The sequence below is a fragment of the Branchiostoma lanceolatum genome, chromosome 5, assembly GCF_035083965.1.
Source record: "Branchiostoma lanceolatum isolate klBraLanc5 chromosome 5, klBraLanc5.hap2, whole genome shotgun sequence".
Classification (NCBI taxonomy): domain Eukaryota; kingdom Metazoa; phylum Chordata; class Leptocardii; order Amphioxiformes; family Branchiostomatidae; genus Branchiostoma; species Branchiostoma lanceolatum.
Window position 1 is genome coordinate 4656574 of NC_089726.1, and position 14641 is coordinate 4671214.

Genomic DNA, 14641 nt, shown 5'->3' on the forward strand with positions numbered 1-14641 from the left:
ATCCAGATTTCTTCCAAAATCTAAGTCACTTTCAAAATTTCCATTCATACACGTAGCTTCTTTTAAAAAGTTAATGGCAACCAACCAAGTAACCAATGATGGTGACACTGACAGCATGACTTCTATATTTGGGGCCTGCACGGATCTGCATGGCGGTTCCAAAAATGCTCTAAACTAAATTCACGAAGACAGCCTATGCACATTTCACTATACTCAAAAAGGCATTTACTAAAAACTCTGAAGCACATAAAATCAATAACAAGCTTTCCATAGGAATTACGGGGAAATCAAACTGGCTACAGAAAAAGGGTCCTCATGCATACCCCCAGAACTGGTCAGGGAGGTCATTGCCCTTGTCCTTGTATGCTTCTGGCTGGACACACAGTCCAGCACACAAATCAACAGTATGTCCAGTTCTGTAAATTTGTCCCAGCCCACAGCCCCTCCCACTGCATAGAAAGTGGGTCAGTGGGACACTCTGGCCTTGGAACAGCCCCCCTCCCCACACTGCATACCGTATCAGGATATAGATTGAATTTGGCAGATGATAGCAGAATCGCCAGAGATCACGATTTGAGTCTGTAAATTCAAAGATATTCCCTTAAAAGGCAGTCAGAACTTTTCAACTTCTATTTAAGATCAATGGATTATCTTTAAACTCAGGATTTATAAATGGCAGACCTGCCTAACACATTCCTAGCCTCTGCCCTCTGTCGACAGAGACTCCGATCCCTCTACCACCCGAAGCAGCGATTCTGCCAGACCTAATCATAAATGTCAATACTGAATCGTTACGTTGCAGATATTCAAATGTCAAAATATTTCAAGAAGTCTCAAGATCAAGTTGAGAGTATCTAAGGCAAAGAAATTTTGAAACCCGTTCTACAATTGAATGAAAAGTATGACAAGTATCCCAGACTCCTGATGCTGAACTCTTCATTCAACTGCGGGGTGGTCTCCAAAATGAAAACCACATGAATACTTAAAATGTGCACAAAAAGTACTACAGTATATAGAATATCTGGTTAGAAGCCATTAGCTTCATCCTCTTTCTTAAATCATATCAAAAACAGCTATTTTTTAGGTAATCAAGAGGGTCAGCAATGCTAAACAGTCAATAGACTTGTTCTTGCAGAAACAAAAGCAAACCAGGTTTCAAGAGGGAGTTCATTGGACTGTTCCATTGTATTCATGGGGGTGTCTGTCAAAACCCAGTCTGCAAACACCGACACAACCAGAAACAGTGACTTTTGGACAATACGGCATTCGACATCGCGACACAAATAATTTGTCAAAAAAGCTTAACAATGAATTCAGGATAAAAATAACGTGCTGCGCAGAATCAAAGCCACCAATTACACTTCACAAGTAATTTAGTAACAATACATAATCAGGGATCTCCCCAGAAATATAGAGCAGGATGGGGGGAGGGTGCCAGGCACAGAATACGTGTCGCGAGGGGGTAGGTCTGGAGGGGGGGCACACCTCTCAAAGGAAGAGCGGCTGTTGCATTTTGGCTTTTTCAGACATGATGGAAGTCTTCAGCTTTACATCTGAAATTTCTAGTATTGAGCAAAATTACACTCAGGCTTTGCTGGGTAAAAATTGGAAAAAATACCCTAACTTTCAAAATCAACAGGATGGAGCTGGGATTAGAACAGGATGGAGGAGCGCCACTGTTCCATTCTTTAGGGAGATCCCTGCATAATGTTGAACCAAAATGGGCCAGCTACAATCATCTGCGAATTAAAATAGCTCACTACGCCTCACAGAAAAAGGCACGCAGACCCCCCAGAATAGGTTATGTATGGGCAAAGGTAAAGACAAGTTTGCCATAAACAGTTCATTGACTTCTTACAGCCCTAAGGCAACTAGACAAGGTGAACGACCTACCTGGGACATGTTCAACTTGAAGTCATAAAGGCATGGGACCAGTTGGCAACTTGTGGTGGGACCTCCTCTCTTCTTTCTCTTGTTCTAGTTGTCCTTCTTTTCTTCTTAGCCCCGCTCTCTTGTTCTAGTTGTCCTTTGTCTCAAGTCTCTAGGTGTCAAGACTGAGGAAAATACAAAGTAGTGGTTATAAATTAAGATATAAGTATGGTGAGAATTGGGCAGTGGTAGAATATTTCCTAAAACGGATGTAAACTTCATAATACTAGCATTACTACTGATACTGTAAATTTTGAAATGTTTACAGTGGTTTAATTTTTTCAGATATACATGTACAATTCCATTGTGCTACTGTACATAACTGCAGAATTGTTTCAATCAGGAACAATGTGAAAACCTCCTTCGCCCACATAGTATACTATAAAAGTCCCCAAAAAAATAAACCACTTTACAGAAGTTATGACAATCTGGCAGTCGAACAGTGTTTATGAAAATTCAAAATTCACACCCCAGTACTGATAGTTTGAAAACATTAATTACAATCTTCCAGCCTTACATCTACTTGAACAAGTTGGAGATTAAATTACAGTGAAACAGAATGGCAAAAGATTTTCCACTTTTTATTGTCAAACTTTTTACAGCAAAATTTTATGAGAGTTCTCTTTGACAACATACAGTCTAAATGAATTGATACTAATTTTCATGTTGCAAAATGCACCATTTCGACAGTGAACACCCACCTAAAAATCTTTATCATTTCTAATTTTTCACCAATTTCTATTTTTCTCAACTCGCTGACATTAAAAAAAATTTGTTCAGCGACTTATTAAATTTGTGCTAGGTGAAGCCAGATTTTGCCACTCTTCAGTCTTGCAAGACGTCTCAGTAATGAAAAAGTGAAAGTAACTCTTCAAGTGTCCCCTTGAGAGGGGCTTAAAAGTGAAAGTGGGAAAGCTAGGAAATGATATGGCTGGTTGAATCTCCATCTATCATTGGACGACGCACAATCAATTTCTGACTCGTCCTTGTCACATTTACGGCCTGTTGTCTGGGACAATGCGGTGTAACGTTACGGGACGTATATTACATTTGTAAAATGTGGGCATCCTCGGTGATATTCCTTTGCATAAACGTATTATACAATTGGGATACATAATTTTCGATGGATGCTGTGTTTATGCATGCAGAAGGATGACTAGGAATATCTAACGTGCTTGCTGAATGCACAATACAGGACAGACATCTAAATTATTCACCAACTTTTTTGAAAATTGTACAGATTTCATTCAGTTGGCGTGTGACTATGAGAGAGATTGCAAGCAGTCTAGCTAGCGCCCAGCCAAAGCACAAAAACACATCTGGCCCCAGAACGCCAAAACAAGAAAACAAAGAAGCCCCAGCCTGGGTGGAGAATGGTTCCTTTCATTCGGGGTGACATCTGGCCTTTGCATACCGACCCTGGCTCCATTATGCCTCAGTAAACAACAACATAACAATAGGTAAACAAGACGCACAAATGGGACCTAACAAAGAGCCGACAGCTGTATAGAATTTCGTTGTGCACCCAGACCTGATGTGCATACTAAACAGTGTTCCCTTTTTGCCTCCCAAACCAGCCACATTAATGCAACCAAACCCTTGTTTAGAGGACATATGATTGAGGCTGACTCTGATATCTTTCGACTATAATTGGAACACAATGATAACTAGACGGAGGGAGAATTTTGAACAGCCCAGTCGGTTGGTTACCAACGCTCCACACTGTGTACACACACACACAGACTGGTAAAACTGGCTGTGGGGTGCTGGACTGTGTTTGCTAAATAAAATAAACCAACTGCATGTGATTTGGGGCTGGGGGTGCGTGGGGGGATATAATATGATCCACCTTTCCTCCCAGACAGGGCCTATAGGGAGGTCCGCCCTGGGGTCAGCCCTGGCACAGATGTCTACACTTTCACACCACAATGTGGCAGTCTCCTCCACTTTCACCACCCCCCAAACATCAAATCCCTCGTCTCAGAGTGAAAATCTCCTAAATATCTCCTCATTGATGCGATTTAGACTAAAGAAATCCGTAAAGATGGATTTTTCTTGTCCCTCCATATGGAATCTCTCAACCCTGCCCACCCCCGCCGGGTGGTACAGTCCAGTGTTTATGAAAACCGACATGCCATCCAAGGAAAAAATAACAACAACGGCATATTTGTGTCGCCCTGAGAAAGGCGCCAGACTGGCACACAGAATTAAAACCTCACGACTCCCTGAATGTCTCAAGTTTTTAGCTGAACCGCAGACGTTCTAAAAACTAGCGGCCGCCGGGCTTCGAAATGGCGGGGGTTTTGTATACCCAGTACACGTCCTCATTTCCTATGCAAATTATTTATGCCCACCAGAAATCCATTTTACCCACAAATAACAACAAAATACATTTCTTCTCCCGGCATTAGCGTGCACAGAGGTGGCGTGGAGGGTAGTTCGAAGGATAGTCTAGGAGTAGGAGAGGAATTTGGAGTAAATTCTTACCTCGTCGCGTCGTTTGGGGGACGACTTGGAGGCCCCAGCCGCCAATAAATTGTAGCTTTGAAGTACACATGCAATTGTGTACGGCAAAGCATGCAACAACGCACGATAAATACAAATATATCCATCCGCCGACCGTCTGCGAACCCTCAGATCCACAAATCCCATCACAAATCCACCCAAATCCTCTGGATATGCTACAAAACGCCTGGATATTTCCAATGGAGCCGTCGTGAGCTTTATTTTGGGCGATTTTAACCCAGAAAAGTGGGTGGACTACTTTCCCTCGGATGGATACGTTGTTATTTTTAGAGGCAAAGGTCACGCCGCTGACGTCATACGCACCTGCTGTGTAAACAAAATACACAGCAAAACGCAAGAAAAATAAATATTGTCTGTTTCAACGGTTTTGGGGCGAACTGAGGGAGATGGATGACAGATTTTCGGGGCAAGTGATGTGGCGGCTTGAGGGGGAGGTTTTTGGCGCGAAAGATTTTTTCGTAGACGTGCCGGGTCAAAAGCGTGGGGCCCACACAAACGGGTACCACATGAGAATAAAGCCTAGCCTCAGACTGACAAATTGTTTGCTAGATAAATATATCCCACCAATGGGCAACTGGCTTCGTAAACACTAGACACGCCAGGATGGCCCGAGACAAAAACCCCGAAGGGCGGATCGGATTTGCTCTGCGTTCGCCATATAAGGCACAGATGTCAGCATCCGCTGTTTTAATTATTAATCCATGGGGCGCGAAAATGCCAATCACAAGGAGGCTCGCGAAGAAAAAAAGCGCGAAAGCTAGGGGAATGTTACTGTTGCAGTATCACGGCTAGCTTTTATATTTTGTCTGGGCAAATTGTGGTTAGCAACGAACGGAATTAGTCAACGCCAGACGCCATAATATCTGGTATACCTTAATTATACGTCGGCTGCGAATAAATACATGTTACATAAGGCCATGTAGGACTAGAGCGCATATATATCTCTTGCGGTGTATGAAATTAAGATACAAAAAAACCATTTTTAGGACTTTTGTGCCATTTCTACAGCTTTACTTTGCTTGACATTTCTTTACTTTATTCATCATCAAAAAGCGGACCAATCCAAAAATCTCGCAAAATTAAGAAATTAACTTACAATAAGTTACATAATACATGTAACAATCTAAACGAAAGTAATTAACTCAGCACGTAAAGTGAGGATATTTTACTTTACAATACTTTGATTTGCAACCCTTTATTTCTTTAAAGTCATTTTCTGCTTTCAGGGCGTATTTTTGTTTTATACATAAGCGAAACAACACCTAAGGCTATGAATTGATTATAAGTAATGAAATAGATTGCTCCAATCCAATTCTTCTCGTTGCTCCGCTTATCTGTTCTGCCGAAGCGACAGAAATGAATGATTCCCCGCCGCCGTGCCATCAGATATACCACCCCATGGAACTGTCTTTTTATTCCCAGGGCCACTTTTTATTCGCTACGGTTTAACGGGGGTCGTGGCCCGCTTCAAAGAGAGAAGTCTACGCGGGGTGCGTCCCGGGGGGAGCCCGCCGTAAAACCACGTCGTAATGGGCATGACACCTGTTATCTAGAGGAAGATATGGACAACCGGGGACAAACCGTTATGTACTGTAAACGGGGGATATGTTCGCGGTAGGGAGAAAATGGAGTGTTTTTCGGTGCACCGGTGGTTTTGATGTTAAAGTTTGCTGTTGAGACAAGGGCAAAACTTTCAGAAGACAGAACATACATTTTCGCGGTGGTCTTATGAAAACCGCTATCAAAAAGTCACCGCGAACATTTCCACTTTTACAGTACCTATTCTCTAAGCAGAGGTTAGGCTACGGCTTCTTTTTGACGTCTTTTTTATGCGTTTTGTCGGGCTTTCTATATTTGGTCATGTTTCCCCTTTTTGTCCACCAGTCAATCCTCTATCGGCAGACACAAGCATCAGTGCCTTGGCTGGAGGACAAAAAGAAAACCTGACAAAATAGAAAGCTCGACAAAAACGCTTAGAAAGAGGTCAAAAACAAGCCGAGTCTAACTTCTGCTTGGATAATATGTATAACCAGTGTTGAGTGTGCTATACACATAATAACACTCGGCGCTTTAATACGAGAAACATTATATTTATATGGGAGCTGCACACAGTGACACTACTACCAGAGGACTAACCCCCTACTTCAGTGGCCTGTGCGGCCCAAGATCTTTAGAATAGGAGATGGGCACCGCCCCAATATACCGAAAGGTATGGGAAAGTTTTTGACTTTTAACTTGTTGTATAGAATTTTACTTTATTTTGGCAAAGTACAAAGTTGTTCGCAATTACTTATGTACTATATACTTGTGCACAGGCTCATATTTCTACTTCGTCAAGTACAATGTGTGCTAGAATATAAATTCACAAATTATTCAAAATTCTCTCTTCATTTTCGTTAGCCTGGGTGTCCTCTTACTTAGTTTACTGGGGCTCCCATACTCGCTCCTTTGTGAATTTTTTAGTCACCTCTGAGAAACTGAGATATTGTTTTTATGTCTGTCTGTCTGTCCGTCTGTCTATCTATCTGCCTGTCTGTTTGTCTGTCTGCCTGTCTGTTTGTCTGTCTCTCTGTGTTTGTTTCCGAATATTTTGGCCAGCAATAATATGGATTGTAGTGATATTTGGTATTTGAGTGAGTTTGGGGAATATGCAGGTCCAGGCCGCTTGCGGGCTTCCTGGCGTTTTTTCTGGGTATTGCAGGTGTGCTTGCTGTTTTGAATATGCACAAAATTTAATAAGGGAACAATAAACGTTGCGATTTCTTCTTGCTACATCTGCTTTGAGATTCAGCCCAGATACAACAGAAAATCATAGCGCTCTCCATCTGCTTCATTTCTTTGTTTGCTTGTCTGTTTATATTTTACTTTGTCAGTGTTTGTTCCACAGGGGATGGCTACGTGTCAGAAAAAAAATGGGACAAGATCTGAATAAAGTTAATTAGAATAGAGAATAGAGCCCGATCCTCCCGAAAATCATAGCGTTTTCCAGCTGTTTGTTTGCTTGTCTTTTTGTTTGTCTGCTCATTTGTTTGGTTGCTGGTTGGTTGGTTGTCTTTCTGTTTAATTGTTCGTTCGAAACGTGGTGTTAGAAACGTGTTAGAAAAATACAAAAATGGGATGGACATCCAGAAAACGTTGCGATTTTCTTTTTCTATGAAAATCTGCTCGAAGATTTAGCGCCGAAAACTTCTTGGTATTTTCCAGTTGCATCGTTGATGTATTTGCGTGCTTGCTTGTTTGTTTGTTTGTTGGTTGGTGGGTGGGTTCATTAGTTCGTTGGTTCGTTCGTTACTTGTTTCTTTGTTCTACAGAAAGCGATGTTCAAGCATCTGCTTGTAGCTCATGATCACCCCGCCCCTCATCACGTTGTTGCAGACGGTGATGCGTGAAGGACGTCCCATCTGTACCGGCTCATGTCACAACCAGCGCGGGCGGGGATTCATCTTACCGGGCCGGAGCAATGTAATACTGCCGTCACGTCTGTACCGGCTCATGTCACATCCAGCAGGCGGGGATCCATCTTACCGGGCCGGAGTAATGTAATACTGCCGTCCCGTCTGTACCGGCTCTTGTCACATCCAGCGGGCAGGGATTCATCTTACCGGGCCGGAGCAATGTAATACTGCCGTCACGTCCGTCCCGTCTGTACCGGCTCATGTCGCATCCAGCGGGCAGGGATTCATCTTACCGGGCCGGAGCAATGTAATACTGCCGTCACGTCCCGTCTGTACCGGCTCATGTCACATCCAGCGGGCGGGGATTCATCTTACCGGGCCGGAGCAATGTAATACTGCCGTACCGTCCGTCCCGTCTGTACCGGCTCATGTCGCATCCAGCGGGCAGGGATTCATCTTACCGGGCCGGAGCAATGTGATACTGCCGTCCCGTCTGTACCGGCTCATGTCACATCCAGCGGGCAGGGATCCATCTTACCGGGCCGGAGCAATGTAATACTGCCGTCCCGTCTGTACCGGCTCTTGTCACATCCAGCGGGCAGGGAGTCATCTTACCGGGCCGGAGCAATGTAATACTGCCGTCACGTTCCGTCTGTACCGGCTCATGTAACATCCAGCGGGCGGGGATTCATCTTACCGGGCCGGAGCAATGTAATACTGCCGTCCCGTCTATACCGGCTCTTGTCACATCCAGCGGGCAGGGAGTCATCTTACCGGGCCGGAGCAATGTAATACTGCCGCCACGTCCCCTCTGTACCGGATATAGACCTGTTGTTGACTAAAATAGATTCAAAAAATGATAAAAGATAAGATGAAGAGATTTATGCCATACACGATGTACAATAACTGATATCTTGAAATAAGTCGTGAAGTTGTAAACTTTTCACTTTTTATGTACAGTGCAAAACACACTATCCAATGCGTTCATTAAGATTAGACATCCAGGTAATAAGATTAAGATACGCCAAAAATAGTTACTCAAGCAAGTGGATAAGATTTTGAAACAGTCAGACGTTTCAGCCAAGCGCCAGCGTCCGCTATCTTCCGTCAGTGACTTGGGAAAAATCTGAGCATGTTGTTCATAAATACGTCGCATGGAGTCCCTCCAGTATACCATCCACACTTGGCTGCCGTGTACGGAAAGAGTCAGCTCGGGGGACAAACGTCGGCATCCATGCCTTTTCTTCGATGTCGATCTGCACTTAAAAGACTGAAACTGCGCTTCGATGTACATTTTGTAACTTTAACTATCAGCGTTGGGGGTTAAATTCTTTGTTTTTTAAACAAAGGTCATGTTGACTCCATTATATACGGATGACGTCCTATATGGGAAACCCGAAACTTTTTGCGAGCGTGGGAATAAAACATGATTCTAAAACCGTGAGTCCGGTGTAAAAAAAAAATGATGGGGCTCCAATTTAGTCCAAAAGCGTGTATTTAGCTTCAAAAATCATAATTTTCCTTTCATCGACCCCACCTGATACAAAAAGTATTTGAGTTGAAAGCTTGCCCTTTCTCTTACGCAGCGACATCTCGCGGCCTACTTAGGTTTACCACTCATTAGCCTCGACGCCAGACTGTTTGTTGGGCCTGGATAGTCCAACTCCTCGGCTCTATGGCTAACATGCCCGGAAGGAAATTCTACAACAGTTCCTCGAGTTACGAAGGATATCAGAGAGATCGGGCGTCTCGCATCCAGTCCAGCTGGGAAAGTTTCGGCATCCGAGCGATTGTCAGACGTGTATGCTTTTCTGTCTTGAGTGATGCAATCAGATGCTGGCGCCCGAAGAGGGCCCCTTGTGGATATTGGTTAATTATCTTCGCCGAGTACTTGTACTCGGAGAAGATTATGTTTTCGGTTGAAAAATCTGTTGGGTGGGTCTGAATGTATGTCAGGAGCATAACTCAAGAAAACTTCAATGAATCTTTATGATTTTTGGTAGGTGTGTAGTGGTTGTGCAAAGGAAGGTCAAGTTCGAAAATGGTTCACCATGCGTTTTTCAACAATACTGCAGCGGACTTTGCATTTTTTTGTGTTTGTATGTAGCCAAAAAAAGTGACGGAAACGTTGATGGATCTTCATGTTTTTTTGCAGGTGTGTAGATGTTGTAGAAACGGGGGTCAAGTTCAAAAATGGTTCCCCTGGTATTTTCCGTCGGTACTGCAGCGGGCTTTGTGTGGATGTGTATTTGTATGTCGCCAGCATAACTCGAGAAGCTGTTGATGGATCCTTATGATATTTAGTGGATGGGTAGGATTTACAGAAAGGTAGGTCAAGTTCGATAATGGGCCTTCTAGCAGGTACTAAAGGTACTGCAGCAGAGCTTCAAAATTTAGGGGCATATTTTCTGAAAGTGCTATGGTCATGATTTTTGTGTGGTAGATAGTTCATGCCACAGAAAGTAAGTTCTGTAAATTTTGGCCCCCTAGCGGCTTGTTAAGAACTGCAGTGGGTGTTTTTGTTTTGACATTCGGACATGAATAACTTGAGAAGGGGTCGACAGATCGTCGTGATGTTTGGTATGTAGAGAGCTCGGATGGTGCTTTACATTACCAATGATTAATAATGCAAATCAGGAGCTAATTTGCATAATTAGTAAGGAAAGTTTGTTAACCCATTGCATTTCAATGGGAAATGGGACAGTGTCAGGTCATGTAAACAAATAGCCTTGCATAAACGTACATGTAGGTCAAATAAATAAACTATTCTCCAAGCAGAGGTGTGGGTCCTGCTGGTTTTTAAAGCGTTCAGTTTAAGCATTTTTGTTCAACACGGTTGGCAACATAACGAAATAGGGACAAAATAGAAAGCCTGACTAAAAACACCTAAAAACGTGCCAGATTTATTCTATTCATATGTATTGACTGTACTATTTCATCATCACTTTCAACTTTCAACACTGCTATATCGAACCTTTGTGGCCCATATAATATCAACATACTCATATTTTTTCATGACCAGTTATAACATATATCAGCACACTCTACACATAAACTAGTCCTGTACCACCAAATGATTTTTAACCCTATCTAGACTGGACTCATTCGCCCAATCATAACGTCCAAATGGTATGGTGCATGATCAAATTTGCAGGGGGTGATAAGCACGTAAATATTAATCACTTTCCATAATAAGCCTTGATTATTTGGCGAAGATAATGTGTTCGTGGAACTCTAGTTGGATATTGTTTCATCGGTCAGATTGGGGGGATATTCTTTATTGCCTTACATTTGCTTGAATCTAAAAAGAAAAAGAAATCTGCAGAAAAACTGTTCATTTGATATGTGCTTACCAACAATGACAAGTTGCAAAATCACAATATTGTTGAACCTTTATTGAACAAAACAGCAAAGAACAGTTCATCAAAACAAATGAAAGAAACAAATGCTACAATATGCTAAAGATTAAATACACACCTTAAAACTTGCTAACATGTCTTGTCTACTATTTCGTGAACTCCTACGACAATTCTTTTTTGTCACAGGGGTTTAACTAAAGTAACAAGGTAAGAAAAAAGTGCTACATATCAACAATAATGGAACACAGACCGAAGAAAGTTACTATAGCAAATTGTCTGTTTTCAACTCTGAACGAACAACTACGTATATGACTAAACTTAAAAACAACAAAAAACTATAAATTGCGAATTCAAATAATAACTTTTGAAAATCAGTGTCAAGAACTACAACATGTTTGCTGGATCTGTTATCTAAGAAATCAACTGGTGTGTTACACTCAGACTAAAACAAAGTACCTATAATATGTTGTCTTTTAACTACTAGTAACTCCTAACAAAGAATTTTATTTCTGGAAGAAAAACTATGCATGCTAGTAAACTTAAGAAAACATAAAAACTTTCCAACTACCAACTACGAGATCAGGAATCAACATGCAGATGACTCTTTGGTAAGAAAAACAAGACCTTGGTCCATTTATTTTTTCAGTCTGTGGATATCCATAGTATATTATGCAGTTATCAAATCAGCAGAATATAAGTAATAACTCTTTCGTTTTGTCCTAAGCATGCGTGCAACTGTTAAGCCTGCAGACAACACAGTGGCCGGTCACAGATATACTGTGCCTTGCTTTACACGTGAGTCGGCTGTTTGTCAGCAACCAGGTACTCCTGCCCACCGACAAGGTTAATAATACATTCACTTGTTCAATCAATAGAATTCACTAAACAAATATTGTTATGAACCCGCACAAGGACGGGAAACGACTCCGGAACATCAAGAAACCGGTACCCTTGCGGACAGGAAACACAAATGCATGACCCGGAAGTACTAGTGAGCTGAAGGTCAAAGCTCATTACCTGATTACCCAACAGGGAACACGAGTCTGCGGTGACCTTTCACTGATCATTTCATCATGCCAGGTCTAAAGGAGCTGTCCAACAGAACAAGAATGTTCAGGGGAGGAATGGTGCTTCTAGTCGTGTTGAACTTGGTTATGTTGTACCTGATTTGGTGCAAACTGTCCACATATGGAGAACTAAGATTCCATGACGCCCTTCAACGGTAGGTGGTTGTTGTCGAAAACTTGTTATGATCTCAGATACTTTGTTTTCTCGTTTTCTGTAGCAAAATGCAGCGTTTCTTTCTTTCAACGAAATGTCTTGCAACCGTCTATTCTTTAGTGGGTAGCGGCTAGCCAGCGGAAACTGGCGAAATCTCGGTCAATTTTTCCTTCCATTGACCTTCAAGTTCTTCTAAGGTTTTGTGAGTAGCTTGTTATGTTTACCTTCACGAAGGGGGCATATATTCATAATATTGATTTTGATACGTTTCTTCTTCTTCGGATCAGTTCAAAATAAGAATGAAAATAAAAAAGATTCAATCATTCCACAATTAGAGCTTGGAAGAACTTCGAATCCAGCAAGCTGATAAGTCAGTGCATAAACCCTTGCATCTTGTTCATTTGGAACACGTCGCATGCGCGGGGGCGACATAATGAAATTTGATACCCCAAAGGTAGTGCTATTATAATATCAGTGAAAGTGAACATGGTTTTCATTTTATTATAAACGTATTGCTGTTTGATGTGACTCTTGGAAAGTGGTTTCATAGTATCTTTTCTACTTCCAGACAACATATACTCAAGTTTTACAACCCGAAAACAAACCTGACGCTAACGAAGTCCAGTCTGCAGATTGGGCGACTTTTGAAGTACGAATTTAGTATGAAGAAGGTTAAGTCGAAGCAAGGAGGTTTTATGAAACCTCCTTGGTCGAAGTCATTCAACGTCACCGAGGAATTCTTGAAGTTGATCCCAAACGAATCACCTTTGAAACACCGCCATTTTAACACATGTGCAGTCGTAGGAAACTCTGGCCTTCTGTTGAACAGTAGCTGCGGTCAAGAAATCGACTCCATGGACTTCGTCATACGGTGTAACCTGCCTCAAATCGAAGGTTACGAGAAAGATGTCGGCTCCAAGGCGAACTTTACTACTATGAACCCGTCGATGGTCTCGCCAATCGCCATAAACTTCGGACAACGGCAGGACAACAAAACACAGAATGATTACGATCGGTTGTTGCGGCGTCTGAAGCAACTTGGCGACCAGATCTTGTACGTACCCGCTTTAACGTCTCCGTCTGGAGAGACGTACGTGAGGGTTATCGTACAGGTTGTTCTCCAACACAAACTGCCAGTTAAGACTGCCTTTCCACCGGCGGGAATCAACAGTCTCATGAAAAAGTGAGTTAGCCATTTCACCTCCGATCTCCGGCTCCATGTAAATTGGAGTCTTTGGAGGGTTACATTTTCTGGACCCTTCATTTGTGTCTATGCGTCCGTCTGTGTGTCTGTGTGTCTGTGTGTCTGTGTGTCTGTCTGTCTGTCTGTCTGTCTGTCTGTCTGTCTGTCTGTCTGTGAACACGTAATTTGGGGCTATCTTTCTGGGACATTTTTAACACCTTTGACCCCGAACTTTCTGTAAGCGTCCCTCTAAAAACTGCAACCGGGAATTCGAAGTGCAAACACACACCACCGTCACAAGATCTCACAAGCAAAGAAACACACATTTTGCATGTTTTCGATTGCACGTCTGTGTTGTTGTCTCTGTAATTTCGAACTCATTACACATACATGTAGATGACAATCTAAACTAAATATGTGTAACGAATGGGCTTTGGGGTGTTTGCATATATAAACCTACTGAAGATCATGTACGTTACATGTGTTACAGAATTTGGACAGACGCTGGCTTTAAAATCCGCGAGCACCGACCTTCAACAGGTGTTCACATGTACACCCTGGCTGCCACCATCTGCGACCAGATCCACTTGTACGGCTTCTATCCGTTCAGCGAGGATACACGAGGCAGGGCGCTGCGGTATCACTACTACGACACGAAGAAGATGATCAAGAAAGGGATTCACAACTTGCCGGAGGAATTTAGGGTATTTCAGCAGCTCCACCAGCGGGGTGCAGTGGTACTGCACATAGAACCATGCCATTGATGGATTTTTTCCCCTCGCCAACAAGGTTTTGTTTTCGGTGCCGTTTGTCCAGTGTCTGTGTATGTATATATTTTTTTTAGAACAGCATAACTCTAAAAGCTGTGGATGGATCCTTATGACATTTGGTAGGTGGGTAGGGGTCGGGGAAAACAAGGTCGATACTACCCTACATGTAGTCATTGGCCCCCCCTGCAGCGGAAATTCTAGTTTTGATATCTCGTATTCTTGACATAGCCTGGAGTCCAGCCTTCTTAGCTCTAGTCC

The 14641-nt window shown here is 42.6% G+C and overlaps 2 protein-coding genes across 13 annotated transcripts in view; one reads left to right on the top strand and one right to left on the bottom strand.

The window, feature by feature from the left end:
- Positions 1-4639, bottom strand: part of LOC136434517 (forkhead box protein P1-like) — a 61113-nt gene extending 56474 nt beyond the window's left edge. For 4 of the 12 annotated variants that reach the window (XM_066427370.1, XM_066427373.1, XM_066427371.1 and 1 more), the window contains exons 1-2: positions 4417-4549; positions 1894-2054 (exon numbers count right to left, since the gene is read on the bottom strand). In XM_066427370.1, the coding sequence (XP_066283467.1) occupies positions 1894-1902 (9 nt within the window). In that variant the 5' untranslated portion in view covers positions 1903-2054; positions 4417-4549. Of the gene's footprint in view, positions 1-1893; positions 2055-4416 lie in introns of all 12 variants that reach the window. The other 8 variants (XM_066427368.1, XM_066427365.1, XM_066427360.1 and 5 more) reach the window with 6 other exon arrangements.
- Positions 4640-12907: 8268 nt separating this feature from the next.
- On the top strand, positions 12908-14416 carry LOC136434538 (CMP-N-acetylneuraminate-poly-alpha-2,8-sialyltransferase-like). The gene is made up of 2 exons (XM_066427408.1): positions 12908-13613; positions 14104-14416. Exons 1-2 carry the CDS (start codon positions 13093-13095, stop codon positions 14375-14377), a joined length of 795 nt encoding a protein of 264 aa, XP_066283505.1. The 5' UTR covers positions 12908-13092; the 3' UTR covers positions 14378-14416.
- Positions 14417-14641: the final 225 nt, after the last annotated feature.